Here is a 15,425-nt window from a genome sequence, read left to right on the forward strand (position 1 = left end):
TGTTCTTGGTCCTCCAACCACCCTCGTTCTTGATCCTCCAACCACCCTCGTTCTTGGTCCTCCAGCTATTTCTTTACTCACGCTGACACTAGGAAGGCTTTCAATCACTAAACTGAAGAACAGAAAGAGCTGGGATTTAGAGGAAAGCAACACAGATTACACAGACTCCTAATCTCCCTCATTCTTCACACTACAGCTGTTTTTTTTTGTTTGTTTTTTTTTAGATATTTAGTTGAACATGCACTTTTCAGCATTTAAATTGCAGCACCAAGAAGGAAGAGTTGTGGAATACTGGAAATCACAGGACAAATAGACATGTTAATACTATACAAATGATGAAAAAATGGAAACAAAATTTTTGAAACATTTAGATTTATTCAGTAATGAGTTTGAGCACCATGTACAGAAATTCCCACACTTACAGCCTTGGCTGCTATCAATGAGTTTATTAATTGTTGTCTGAGGGATGTTCTGCCACTCTGAATGCACTTGGGCAAATCATCAAGATCCGCTGCCGGCAGCTTCCTTTGCAATTGTCGACCAATGATGCCCCAGTTTAGGCCACCCAGGCTGCTCACGATAACACAAGCAACATGCGGTCTGGCGTTGTCGTGTTGAAAAACAGCTCCTGGGACACTGAAGAAATGGTCGTACCGCTGGATCCATGACTAAGTCAATGTAACGCCAAGATGTTTGTGTACCTGGTCTGGCCACTGTACTTTATACCACCCCACACCATAATCCTAGAAGTAGGACCGGTATGACGTTGCCTTGTGACAACTCCAGGTCACTTGTTGTCAGTGCTACTGTGAAAAGCCTGCTTGGCCTAAATGTGCTACCATGGCCTGCAGCATCACCAGACTTGTCTTCCATCAAGCACATCTGGGACATTATTTGTCTACATTTGCAAAGGAAGCTGCCAGAAGTGGATCTTGATGATTTGCCAAAGTGCATTCAGTGCGGCAGAACCTTCCTCAGGCAATGTTAATAACCTCTTTGATGGTAGCCGAGGTTGTAAGTGCCGGAATTTCTATGTGGCGCTTACTTAGTAAATGGAGATATTTCGAAAATATCATAAATATATCTATAGACCCTCTGATTTCCATAATTCCAGGACTTTTCTTGTTGAGGAGTGTACTAATACTACTTTATGACCATTTGCTCTTCCACCATTATAATGGAATTATGGGAGCAGATTGCTCCCGACCTGGTATCCTTGCACATCAGTGAAGGTTATGAGCCCAGCTGCGCTAATAGTACAGTAAGAGGCTGCGATCGTCGTCCTACTTCATGCTAGTAAATACGGAGGCATTTATTTGTTCTATTAATGACCACTGTAGACTGACACTTGACATTTCCTTGATTACTGTGAATGATTTCAGATCCGCCTTGAAGGGATGCGCTTGTTTCTCCTGTGGCTTCAAGCACTTCAGAGCAACTGCAGTTGGGAGCAGCTGTGCATGTTCGCATGCCTCATACCTGGCTTCCCTGCGCCACCATCCGACCATGGCATATATACTCTGGATAATCTGATCAATCAGCCCTTGAACCTGCAAGAAAGTAAGGCACTTATTGGGGTCACCCCTTCAGTCTTATAATGCACCAACCTGAATTTCGTACATGTATTGGGGTGTCTACAGCTTTCTTACATATTACAGATTTGGCAGAAGATGCTCTTTGATTTTAGCAGGATCTGTCAGTATTCTGATGTGTATCCACAGTCCCACCTGGGTGTCCATACTTACGCTGTCCAAGTACAGACCTCGATGTCTGGACTATCCGCTGCCCTCCTGACCCAAACTCTGCAACCACTGTAGTTATTCAGCTGCAAAAAGATAGCACCAGATAAGTCCCATGTGGAAGTAGTCCATGGGCAAAAGTTATGAATTTTCTGCAGATTTTAATGTATTTTTTTTATTCAATACTTTGTCATTTAAAGGGAAACTGTCATCAGGTTTTTCCCATATAAAATGCGGTCAGCATCGGTACCTCCTCATATACAGCATTCCAGAACGCTGTATATAAGTTCCCTCCGCATAACACAAAAAATAGCTTTAATTATACTCTCCAACAGCATGGTCCGGTCCAATTGTCATTTCTGGTCTTGATCCAGCGCCGTCCTCCTTCTTGCTTCATGGGGATGACTTATCCTATGTCATCCACACAGTGTCCTCCATCACTCTCCTGCGAAGGCGCACTTCTCTATGTCCTGCCAAGGGCACAACAAAGTATTGTAGTGCATATGCATCGACACTCTTTGACCTTTCCCGCGCATGTGCATTACAGCACTTTCCTGTGCCCTTGAAGTGCGCCTGTGCAGGAGAGATGTCACTCAAAGGTAGCGGCTGGGGAGAAGGCACCAGGGACCCACCTATCCGACTAGTCTCTAGCACAGCTCGGTCCCTGGTGGCTAATAAACTGTTTTTCTCTGAAACGCCGCAGCACCTTTTATATATTGTATAAACATTTTTCCCCCAATCTGATGTTTGCAAACACTCATTTTCTGCTAATTAAAAATTTATTGTAGGTGTAAAATACTCTTCATCTCCTTATTGTGACATGAAATAGGATCTGTCACCAGATTTCACACTACAAACTGCATGCATTTATAGTATAGATCTGTGAGACCTGATGAGGGTGTTGTACATACTAGTTAAAGCCATGTCTGAATAGCTGTATAATCTTGATGTTACAGTGGGTATTTCGCGAGTCCAGCTATAGAGTGAAATAGCTCATGAATCCAAGTGTATTCAGTATCGGCCCATCCAGCCTTACTGACAGCTTCAGCTTGTACTGAGCAGTGTGAGATCTCGGCAGGGAGGAGGGACACTGAGGAGCAGAGATGGGGCTTAAACGTTCATAGAGGACTATACAACAATTCTGAAGGCTCTTGTTGAAAAAAGCCATACACATTGTGGATCATAAATGCTATTCTTTTATTCTTGGTCAAAATACTACAATTTGATTGTATTTTCTCCAGATCAAGTTACAATTGAGGAAATTACACCACTCGTCCCTCTCCAGGCAGGGAACAAAGCACATGAGGACCTGACAAGTTATTTTCTGGAGGCCTTGTTGAGATATATGGTGATACAGGTTTGTTTGTTTTTTTTTAACAATATATACAACAATTAAAGGGATCCTGTCTTCCTCTCTACATTACACGGCAGGGGGTACAGAGACTCCTTGTTAATATTTTAATTGAATATTTCAACTTAGCCATTTCCATTGCATAGAAGATTTTCAAGCTCTTGGATGATTATTAAAGAAGCCCTTCTTCTCCTCCTCCCCCTCCTCCTATCAATGTTTTTATCCTGTTAATGTATTGCAGTCATCATAATATATAGCACTATGTAGTTACAATTGCTCATTTTACCTTTCTACCCAGCTAATTCTTCTTCTCTTTTCTCTGCTCTATGTAGAAACAGGAAGTCTCTTGTCCTTGCTTTTATAATCCCCCTCTTCAACTCTTGACCCAGCTGCTCCTCTTCCCCCCCCTGCTATTGACTTTTGCAGTTACTTATGACTCATACAGGGAAAATTGACCTCCTGTTTCTATGTAGAGCTTAGAAGGATTCATATAGTTGGTTTTCTCCTTCGCCTCATTGGGGGACACAGGATCATGGACCATGGGTGTTATGCTGCTGCCACTATGAGGACACTAAGCAAATATACAGAAAAATTAACTCCTCCTCCGCATTATACACCCTCTGCTGGCTCTGTGACGAACCAGTTCTTGCTTAGTGTCTGTAGGAGGCACTAGCCTTCAGACCCCAACTTTATTATTTTATTTTTCATTTTTTACCTTTTTTCCTATGGACTGAAGGGGCGACAGGGCCTTTTGAAGTTCCCGATATCCCAAAATCATCAACAGGCCGGAACGCGGATTGTTGTCTCCCCGTACCCCCTCCTGCAACCTCAATGCCATGCCTGGGCTCACCTTACGGGCGACGGGTCCCTTTCATGGGTCCCCTCTCCCCAAACCGACTACAGATGGGAACATGAGGTGTCACCCCCACGTACCCCCTTCTGGAGCCAAACCTTCAGCCGGACAAAATGCCCTGCCCTCCTCCCAAAGGATTATTTCAGGGATCACGCGGAGGCTCTCAACGGCGTCCGTGCAGCCCCACTACAACACAACCGCCAGAAGGTAGATGATGTCAGGTGGCAAATGAGCCCTCTCCACCTCCCTATCAAAGGGATGGTGGATTGAGGGTGATCTGCGCTACCACATTCCTCTAGCCATGGTTCTTCACACGCACACTCTGCTTTGCTGCATCTGTAAGCTAAGCGTCCGGGTTGGCAGGAGGAATCCTTCATCAGGGATGGTCCTGGCCCTCAGAGGGATGGGTGTCATGTTGGCTGCGCTCCCTTTGCCGCGCATCCATCGCGTTTTCATCGCAGTCGCTGCTGCCTAAAATCTAGTTCCCGACTTCTGGCTAGGCTAGGCCTAACTCCGCCCACCAGGCCAGCTCCGCCCATGTCCTCAACGCTTCTCGCTCTCAATGAGAAGCGCTCCGGCCGCATCCCTGCTCCCCGGCTCTGACTCCGCCCACATTTCTGGCGCTTCTCTTTCCTCACGAGACGTGCCAACTTTTTCTCGGGCCATTACTTTCTGTCACTGCAGCTGGGGACGCCATCAGCTACAGGCTGGGGACGAACCATTTACCACCGCAGCGCGGACTACCTTCTCTGGGGGCACGCACAGGACCTGGGTAAGCTGAACGCAGCCTGCAGCTGGACACATTGCTTAACCCCCCAGGGTGGTTTGCACATTAATGACCGGGCCAATTTTTACAATTCTGACCACTGTCCCTTTATAAGATAATAACTTTGGAACGCTTCCATGAATCCCGGTGATTCTGACATTGTTTTCTCATGACATATTGTACTTCATGTTAGTGGTAAAATTTCATTCATATGACTTGCGTTTATTTGTGAAAAAAATGGAAATTTGGCGAAAATTTTGAAAATTTCACAATTTTCCAAATTTGAATTTTTATGTCCTTAAATCACAGAGATATGGCACACAAAAAAACTTAATAAATAACATTTCCCACATGTTTACTTTACATCAGCACAATTTGGGAACCAACATTTTTTTTTTTTGTTGGATGTTCTAAGAGTTAAAAGTTGACCAGCGATTTCTCATTTTTACAACACCATTTTATTTTTAGGGACTACATCACATTTGAAGTCAATTTGAGGGGTCTGTATGATAGAAAATTCCCAAAAGTGACACCATTCTAAAAACTGAACCCCTCAAGGTGCTCAAAATCACATTCAAGAAGTTTATTAACCCTTCAGGTGCTTCACAGGAATTTTTTTGAATGTTTATTTAACTTTTTTTCACAAAAAATTTACTTCAGGTCCAATTTTTTTTTTATTTTACCCAGGGTAACAGTAGAAATCGGACTGCAAAAGTTATTGTGCAATTTGTCCTGAGTACGCTGATACCTGATATGTGGGGAGAACCACTGTTTCGGCGCATGGCAGAGCTCAGAAGGGAAGGAACGCCGTTTGACTTTTTCAACGCAAAATTGGCTGGAATTCAGATCGGACGCCATGTCACGTTTGGAGAGCCCCTGATGTGCCTAAACAGTGGAAACCCCCCCCCAAGTGACCCCATTTTGGAAACTAGACCCCTCAAGGAACTTATCTAGATATGTGGTGAGAACTTGGAACCCACAAGGGCTTCACAGAAGTTTATAACGTACAGCGTACAATTAAAAAAATCATATTTTTTCCACAAAAATGATCTTTTCACCCCCAATTTTTATTTTCCCAAGGGTAACAGGACACCAAAAGTTATTGTGCAATTTGTCCTAAGTACGCTGATACCCCATATGTGGGGGTAAACGACTATTTGGGCGCATGGCAGAGCTCAGAAGGGAGCAGCGCCCTTTGACTTTTTTGGCTGGGATTGAGATCGGACGCCATGCCACGTTTGGAGAGCCCCTAATGTGCTTAAACAGTGGAAACCCCCACAAATGACACCATTTTGGAAACTAGACCCCCCAAGTAACTTATCCAGATGTGTGGTGAGCACTTTGAACCCCCAAGTGCTTCACAGAAGTTTATAGCGCCCGGGCGTGAAAATAAAAAAAATCATATTTTTTCCACAAACTTGATCTTTTAGTCCCCAATTTTTTATTTTCCCAAGGGTAAGCGGAGAAATTGTACCCCAAAATTTGTTGTCCAATTTGTCCTGAGTACGCCGATATCCCATATGTGTGAGAAAACTACTGTATGGGCACACGTTGGGGCTCGGAAGGGAAGTAGTGACGTTTTGGAATGCAGACTTTGATGGAATGGTCTGCGGGTGTCATTTTGCGTTTGGAGAGCCCCTTATGTGCCTAAACTGTGGAAACCCCCCACAAGTGACCCCATTTTGGAAACTAGATTCCCCCAAGGAACTTATCTAGACGTGTGGTGAGCAATTTGAACCCCCAAGTGCTTCACAGAAGTTTATAACGTAGAGCTATAAAAATAAAAAATCATTTTTTTTTCACAAAAATGATATTTTTGCCCCAAAATTTTTATTTTCCCAAGGGTAACAGGAGAAATTGGACCCCAAAATTTGTTTTGCAATTTGTCCTGCGTAGGCTGATACCCCATATGTGGGGGTAAACCCACTGTTTGGGCGCATGGCAGAGCTTGGAAGGGAAGGAGCACAGTTTGACTTTTTGAACGCAGAATTGGCTGGAATTGAGATCAGAGGCCATGTTGCGTTTGGAGAGCCCCTGATGTGCCCAAACAGTGGAAACCCCCCAATTCTAACTTCAACCGTAACCCCAACACACCCCTAACCCTAATCTCAGCCCTAACCCTAGCCCTAACCCTAAGGGTGTGTGCACACGTTGCGGATTTTGCTGCGGATCCGGCCCTGCGGATCCGCAGCAGTTTCTGCTGTGTTGTACAGTATCTTTATATTCAATGGCAAATGAAAAACGCAGTGCACATGCTGCGGATATTTCCATGGTTTTAAATCCGCAGCATGTCATTTCTTTGTGCGGAATCCGCAGCGGTTTAACACCTGCTCCATTACCACCAGGTGTCAAAACGCAGGCTAGTCCACACTACATCCGAAGGTAAAAACGCAGGTCATTTGGAAAAATCTGCAGCAGAATCCGCATCATGTGCACACAGCCTAACCCTAGCCCTAAGCCTAATGGGAAAATGGAAATAAATACCGTACATTTTTAAAAAAATTTAATTATTTTTCCCTAACTAAGGGGGTGATAAAGGGTGATTTGATTTGCTATTTATGGCGGGTTTTTATGTTTGGCAGCTGTCACACGCTAAAAGACGCTTTTTATTGTAAAAAAAGTTTTTGCATCACCACATTTTGAGAGCTATACTTTTTCCATATTTTGACCCACAGAGTCATGTGAGGTCTTATTTTTTGCGGGACGAGTTGATGTTTTATTAGTACCATTTTCGGGCACGTGACATTTTTTGATTGCTTTTTATTCCGATTTTTGGGATGCAGAATGAACAAACCAGCATTTCATAAATTTCTTTAAAGCGGTTTTATTCTTCGGTTCAGTACGATTACAGCGATACCTCATTTATGTCGTTTTTTTATGTTTTGGCGCTTTTATGCAATGAAAACAAATTTATATGAAAAATTCTTTTTGCATTGCTTTATTCTGCAAGCTAGAACTTTTTTATTTTTTCGCTAATGACGCTGTATGACGGCTTGTTTTTTGCGGGACAAGATGACGTTTTCAGCGGTACCATGTTTATTTACATTGGTCTTTTTGATCGTTATGCACTTTGTTCGGCGGTATGATCATAAAGCATTGTTTTTTGCTTTGTTTTTTTGAAGGGGTTAACTAGTGGGACAGTTTTATAGGGCGGGTCGTTACGGATGTGGCGATACTAAATATGTGCATTTTTATAGTTTTTTTTATTTACAAAAAAAAGAATTTATTGGGGTTTTTTTTTGTTTTTTTACATTTGGGGAATTTTTTATAAATTATTTTTATACAGATCGGCGATCTGACAGGCGCTGCTGCAGGCTTCCACGTGTCTGTTCTCAGCAGGCATTGAAGAAGCCGCCTCTCTTCAGGCCCCCGCGGCCATACTGGATCCGGGGGCCTGCAGAGAGGAGACCCTCGGAGCAACACAGCACCGAGGGTCGCAGGGATGCACGGAGAGAGCCCCTTCCCTGCGCCCCTCTCTCCTATGCCCCCGGAACACTGCGATCATGTTTGATCGCAGTGTGCCAGGGGTTAATGTGCCGGGAGCAGTCCGTGACCACCCCTGACACATAGTGCCCGGTGTCAGCTGTGATAATCAGCTGACACCCGGCCGCGATCAGCAGCGCTCCCCCCCCGTGTGCGCCGCTGATCGCTATGACGTACTATCCTGTCCTTGGGAATTAAGTCCCAGGGCACATGGATGGGATAGTACGTCATATGGCAGAAAGGGGTTAAACCCTTCCCTGCAGTAGCCTATAAGCAGCACCAATATGGCCAATATGTCTCAGTCAAAGACATCTAAAACGGCTGATAAAACACACAGTGGTGTACGCCTCATGTACTTCATGTAATGCCCCTCTACCGCGGAGGCACCGTTCTGCTATCCGTGCAGCCTGCGAACTCTCATGCACACAGGAGCCCCCCGCTAATGCCGACCCTAGTGGACCTAGCCCACCCAAGTGGGCTACATCTTTGGCACAGTCCATGGCTTCCCTGGCTATAGCTATAGAATCTTTCCGTGATTTCTCCTCAAGTCAGGGCATCAGTTTGCCTTACGTAGAAAACCCTTCAGGAATGCGAGAGTCTTCCTCAGACAGGGGCCGGACAGCAGTCTTCTAGGAAACGTCCCCATAGCTTGTCCCCCAGGCACTCTGGTGCCTCGACGTCCGAAAGATCTGCTTCCCGCTCCCTCTCACCAGGGGTTTGCAGCGAACACAGCACAGAATATGCGTCAGATGTGGCTGTAGACCCAGACTCGTTGAAGCTGTCAATAAGGCTCTGAGCGTAGACGAAGAGCCTGGGACTAGTCCGGATCACACAGTGTCCTTCAAAAGGACCAAACGACCTCACAGGGTTTTTTTTAACCACCCTGAGTTTACGGACAACGTTCAGAGGCACAGAAGTTGTCCGGACAAGCGATTCACAGGGCAGAAGCCGCTAGAAGCACCGTACCCCTTTGCCCCTGCTCTAAGAAAGAAGTAGACTGAGTCCCCCACAGTGAACCCACCCATATCATGTCTCGCTTCCAGGATTCTCTTGTCCTTGTCTGACGGCTCGTCTATCAAAAACCCCACTTATCGACAGATTGATAATCTTGCTCGGTCAGTCTTTGAAGCTGCCGGCGCAGCGCTCTTCCCTTCCTTCGCCACAACCTGGGTGGCCAGCGCTATGGTGGCCTGGGCAGAGGCTTTAGGCAAGACTAGTCGAGACAATAACCTACCTCCCGAGGCGGTCAGCCTCACCAGATTGGCCGGGGATTATGTCATACATGCCTCCCTAGATGCGGCTAACTGCCACGCTCGCAGCCACAAATGCCGTCACTGTCAGGAGAGCCTCATGGCTCCGAGAGTGGCGAGCAGATTCCGCCTCCAAAAAATCTTTAGCCTTACCAGAGCGGCCCATTGTTCGGAGACAAGCTTGAACAAATTATATCTGATGCTACTGGAGGGAAAAGTAAATTCCTCCCTCAACAAAGACCCAATCAACTTTTTTGGAGTCAACACCAGGTTCGCTTCTGGCCTTTTCGTGGCACCACAAGCTGGTCATCCGCAACCGCCTCTTCTAGCTCGGCCCATCCCCCAAGCAGAGACAGGGGTCACAACCCTCATACAAGGCCTCTCATTCCTGGAAAGACAGACGGTCTGACCCCCAAGGGTACCTCATCCCGCAAGTTCTCTGCTCAATGACTCATTGCAGTATCTGGAGGACACAGACAGGGTAAGCGGCCGTCTACTTCTGTTTCGTCAAGTGTGGCTTGCGGTCTTTCACGACCAATGGGTCAGAGATCTGGTGTCCTCCGGGTACATAATAGAATTCGCATCCTGTTATGATTGGGTCACCGAGGAGGAAAGCAAGACCAAGCTAAGCCACAGAAAACCAGAGTGGTTGGTAAATAAGCGGATTGCAGACCCCTGATCCTATCCACACAACTAGCAGTAGCTGTGGAGCGTACCTACGATGATTCTAGACGCCTCGACACAGCCGGAGAACTAAATAAGCCTAAAGCAAGAAAGGGGAAATCTAAACTGCCCCAGAGCAGACCCCAAAGGAATAGACAGTCCTCAAACATATATTGTCAGTGAGACAAGATGAAAACACAAACGCAGGAAGGAAAACAGACTGAGCAAACGATGGGGCCCACACTAACTAGACAGGACAGGAAAGGAAAGGCTCTGTCTGCAAACACACAAAAAACCCTGGAAAAAATGCCCAACACGTCTAATAGAAAAAATACTGAAGTCACTAGACTTAGCCCACTATATCAGCACTCTGGTATATTCTGAAAGCAGAGCAAAAAGAGGCCAATCTAATAAGGGACAAAAACAAACTGGCACAAACAGTAACATAAGGATGGAAATTCAGCACAGCCCCAGCCGGGGCTGGCTGGCCACACTAAACTGAAATAGACAAAACCAAATCAAAAGTGAGCAATAGCAAAAGAACACTTAGTTTCCAGCTCAGTCCCTCCATGCTCAAGCTAAGACCTCACGAGGCAGGAAAAATCACCAGCAGGGATAGAGGTAGTCGGCTGTCTTAAATCCAGTCAGAAACTCCAGATCTCCAGTCATCCTCATTATCAGGTGGCAGGCCTCTGTTAGTTAGATCAGCTCCATTACCTCCAGTAACCACCAGAGGGAGCCCGGGAAGAGAACTCGCGACCCATCTATCAATATAACAAGCTCCACTACCTTCACTAGTAACCAGAGGTAGGCCAGAAAGCGAATTCACAACAGCGTCCCCCCTCCAATTCGCTTCTTAAAGTCGCGTCTTCCAAGGACGGAGTCGTATGCAGTCCCTTTTCATCAGGCCATATATGCACTTCGCAAGGACGGAGTCATTGTCCCGATCCAAGACACAGAAAGGTTCAACGGGTTTTACTCACACCTGTTTGTGGTCCCAAAAAAGGACGGAACCATGCGTCCCATTCTGGATCTAAAACTGTTGAACAAGTTTGTCAAAATTTGTCATTTCAGAGTGGATTTTCTTTGTTCAGTCATCACTTCGCTGGAGAAAGAGGTCTGTCGACATCAAGGACGCATATCTTCACATTCCAATCTTCTCAGGTCACCAAAGATTTCTACGCTTTGCGATCGGAGACGAACATATCTAGTTCACCGCCCCGCCCTTCGGTCTCGCCACCACGCTAAGAGTGTTCGCCAAGGTCATGGCAGCCATCATGTTTGTTCTGCACTCTCGGGGCGGGGTGATTCTGCTCTAACTAGACAACCTCCTTATCAAGGGATCGTCCCTTCGGGCCTGTGCAGTGTGTGTCAGCATCACTGTGGACATTCTCATTCGTTTAGGTTGGCTGGTGAACCTAAGCAAGTCCTCACCAACACCATCTCAGCGAATCTCCTTTTTGGGGATGATCCCGGACACTTTCCGAGGGTTGGTCATTCTCCCTCCAGAGAAAATCTCGGCACTGATCCGGGGAGCCTGGAAGCTTTCTCTTGCCCGCCTCCACTCCCTGCGGTTTGGCATGCAGGTCCTGGGGAAAATGGTAGCGCCAATCGAGGCAGTACCGTTTGCGCAACTAAATCTCCGTCCCCATCAGCAGGCATTGCTGTCAGCTTGGGACAGAAATCCGGCCTCTTTTGACCGCCGGTTTTGCCTGTCCCCCCGGATCAGGAGGTCTCTCAGATGGTGGACGTCGCCGTCCTCATTGGGTCAGGGAAGGTCCTTTCTTTCAGTCCACTGGATGGTGGTGACCACCGACGCCAGTCTTCTAGGTTGGGGAGCGATCTTCCGTCACCACACGGCTCAGGGACCCTGGTCTATTCAGGAATCACGCCTCCCAATCAATATTCTCAAGATTCGGGCAATTAGGCTAGCCCTTCAGCGATTCCATCATGTTCTGGCCAGTCGTCCCATTCAGAATTCAGTCGGATTCAGTCGGACAACGCGGTGGTGTACATCAATCGTCAGGGGGGCACACGAAGTAGAAGAGCGATGCTCAAGGTAGCACACATTCTGCAATGCACCGGGACAACCATTCAGTCATCTCTGCAGTTCATATTCCGGGACTAGAGAAATGGGCGGCAGATTTTCTCAGCCATCAGGATCTGACCTCGGGGGAGTGGTCACTTCATCCGGAAGTTTTTCAGCAGATTTGTCAGCGCTGGGGAACTCTGGATGTGGATCTCATGGCCTTCAGGTTAAACACCAAAGTCCCGGCATTCGTAGCTCGGTTCCGCGACCCATTAGCCATCGGGTTGGATGCCCTGGTGCTTCCGTGACATCAGTTTCGCCTCCCTTACATTTTCCACCGCTTCCACTAATTCCAAGGGTCATCCTAAAGATTAAGGCAGAAGGAATGCCAGTGATTCTCGTCGCTCCAGACTGGCCATGCCAAGTGTGGTACGCGGAACTAGTGCAACTAGTCGCCGACGTTCCCTGACGGTTACCCGACCGCCGAGACATTCTCTCTCAGGGGCCGACATACCTCTAGAACTCGAGAGTTCTGAGTTTAACGGCCTGGCCATTGAATCCTGGATCCTAGCCCAGGTTGGTTTCTTGCAACAAGTAGCTTCCACCATGATTGACGCTCGGAAACCTACATCCATGCACATTTACCATCGCATCTGGAAGGCCTTTTTTCTTGGTGCAAAACCTGCGGATGTTCCCCACTTGTGTTTTCTATCCCTTCCATTTTCGAGTTTCTCCAAGCAGGATTACACTCAAGCCTGGCACTGGCTTCAATCAAATGCCAGATTTCAGCCCTATCCATCATGTTCCAGCGAAGGATAGCTTCCAAATCGCAGGTTAAGACATTCATACAGGGAGCGTTGTATCTTGTCCCTGCCACTGGAGATTTGGGACCTTAATTTAGTCCTAGGTGCCTTGCAAGAGCACCCTTCGAACCCTTGCAGGACGCTTCACTTCTTTCTTGCAAAGTTGCCTTTCTTGTGGCAGTATCACGAAATAATCACTGACCTCAGGGAGACCAGTCAAAAAAAACACTGCGGCAGCCGGCAAAGGCGCTCAATCAGTGAAATCCTAGGTGCATTGCTCCCTGGGAAATACGAATATGCAAATAAAGTCCGTGGAGCCTCATTTAAGAGTCTCAAACACGGGACTAGCCAGATCTTCCTCCAGGGAAGGACCCAGCCAAGGAGTGGTTCCTTTCGGAAACCACCATTACCACCATATTAAGTGGCCCTTTAAGTCAATATCCAGCTCTTTACGAGTTTACAGATATGACAAGGGAAATACCAAGGCCAGGTATCCATCCACAGACAGCTGTTTCGGGGTGTTGCCCCTCATCAGTGTGGAGTAGGGTTCTGGCTAGGTGGGAGCAATACCTAGTAGACCCCGAAACAGCTGTCTGTGGATGGATACCTGGCCTTGGTATTTCCTTAGTATATTTGTATAGTATATTTGTATATTTGCTTAGTGTCCTCCTAGTGGCAGCAGCAAACACCCATGGTCCTGTGTCCCCCAATGAGTGGCTCGGAGAAAAGGATTTTACAGTGAGTACACACAAAAATCCCTGTTTTAATCATGTGATGTCATAGACCTAATGGAAAATAGAAGAATTAGCTGGGTAGAAAGGCAAAATGAGCAATTGCAAGTAGACTGCGCTATATAATAGGATGGCTGCAATATAATAAGAGGATAAAAACATTGATGGGCGAAGGAGGAGTGCTTCTTTAAACTACTAGACCTCACGACCTACATGGCCCAACCAGTGGTCCAGCAGTAGTATCAGTTAACAATTTGCATTTGAGTCTTCTCAATTGACATTTTAACTATTTGAGTCACTATTAAAAGCAAAAACATGAGTCTGATCCAGTTTATATCTAGTAATGGAACCGGCTACAAGAAGTCATCTCATACCAAACTTAAAGGGGTTGACAACACACGGCTTATTCACTTCAGAGCCCCATAGAGAAGGGCCGCCAGGTATACTCCCCTTCTACAGCAGTGCAGAATCAGCGATGTTGGCTCTGTTATTCTTGATGGGTCGCGTGGTCTTGGTGGTGTGACCGCTGCAGCCTATCAGCTATTGCTTATCAGCGGCAGCCTGTTCTACTTCCTCAGCGCAGACTTCCACAAGCAGTAATGTATTCACTAAAAGGTTGAAACAAGAGCGCAATAGGGTCTTATCCGGGTAAAATGTACAAATACTAAAAGTATTATACTCACCTTCTCAAAGAGAAAGTAAAGCCTGTATAGTATGTCAGCCTGCTGCACGTCCAACGGTCCACAGCGGAACCGCACCACAGATAATAAGGAATAAATTCTTGGACTTTAAGTGCGCTGCCAGACAAATTCCATAACCACACAAGGTTAAAAAAGTTAACCCTTTAATCCCTACGCGTTTCGAAGCATAACGCTTCTTCTTCAGGGGTTGACACATTTGATGTGTCAACCCCTGAAGAAGAAGCGTTATGCTTCGAAACGCGTAGGGATTAAAGGGTTAACTTTTTTAACCTTGTGTGGTTATGGAATTTGTCTGGCAGCGCACTTAAAGTCCAAGAATTTATTCCTTATTATCTACAAGCAGTAATGTGACACAACAATGTCACGTGACCCGCCAGGAATAGCGTCAATATCGTTGGATCGGCGCCGCTGATGGAGGTGAGTATCTGTTTATTTATTTTTTAGTTTTCTGTGGGGCCCTGATGTGATTAGGCAGACGATGGTCTAGTAGTGAACAATCCCTTTAAGCAAGGCAGGTATTAACCCATTTTGTGCTGTACACTTGCGGTTGGGTTAACCATCATATTACCTCGTTGGGGGAGGGGAGTGCGCACCCATAGACTTGAGTGGATGAGTCTCATCCAATTTACGTAAGAAACTAGCGCCCGCTGCATTTTTTTTGTTGTTTTCTTGGTTAGTGAAAAAAATTGCTCATCTGCACTGCCTCAGTGAATAACATTGGTCTGAGTGCGGTTCGGTTTTTCATGGATGAGAAAATGCAGTCGTGTGAACGAGCCCTGATGTAATTCTGTAGTTAACATATATTATAATGATGTTTATTTTTCCTCCCTTTGTAGGTCCGGAGTCTAGAATGGCAAAATAAAGATAAGGAGGAAGATGGCTTTGCCTTCCTGTTCTCTAACTTCAAGAAATACTACATGCCTTACATTTTCCCTGCCATGAGCAGAGAAAGCAGCCTATACAGCCCTGTTCTTGGTAATTTAATTTCCGTGCACTTATTTGTTTTGTTCCCGTCATTGTGCTACTCCTGCATTTATGATAGTAAATATACACATG

The 15,425-nt window shown here is 46.2% G+C and overlaps 1 protein-coding gene across 5 annotated transcripts in view; it reads left to right on the forward strand.

The window, feature by feature from the left end:
• RALGAPA1 (Ral GTPase activating protein catalytic subunit alpha 1) overlaps positions 1–15,425 on the forward strand; it is a 448,263-nt gene that overhangs the window by 73,219 nt on the left and 359,619 nt on the right. For all 5 annotated transcript variants that reach the window (XM_073554214.1, XM_073554210.1, XM_073554212.1 and 2 more), the window contains exons 6-8: positions 1,383–1,560; positions 2,981–3,096; positions 15,206–15,344. In XM_073554214.1, the coding sequence (XP_073410315.1) occupies positions 1,383–1,560; positions 2,981–3,096; positions 15,206–15,344 (433 nt within the window). The remainder of the gene's footprint in view (positions 1–1,382; positions 1,561–2,980; positions 3,097–15,205; positions 15,345–15,425) is intronic.

The sequence above is a fragment of the Dendrobates tinctorius genome, unplaced genomic scaffold (assembly GCF_039654945.1).
Source record: "Dendrobates tinctorius isolate UK_male_01 unplaced genomic scaffold, ASM3965494v1 ptg000208l, whole genome shotgun sequence".
NCBI classification, from domain to species: domain Eukaryota; kingdom Metazoa; phylum Chordata; class Amphibia; order Anura; family Dendrobatidae; genus Dendrobates; species Dendrobates tinctorius.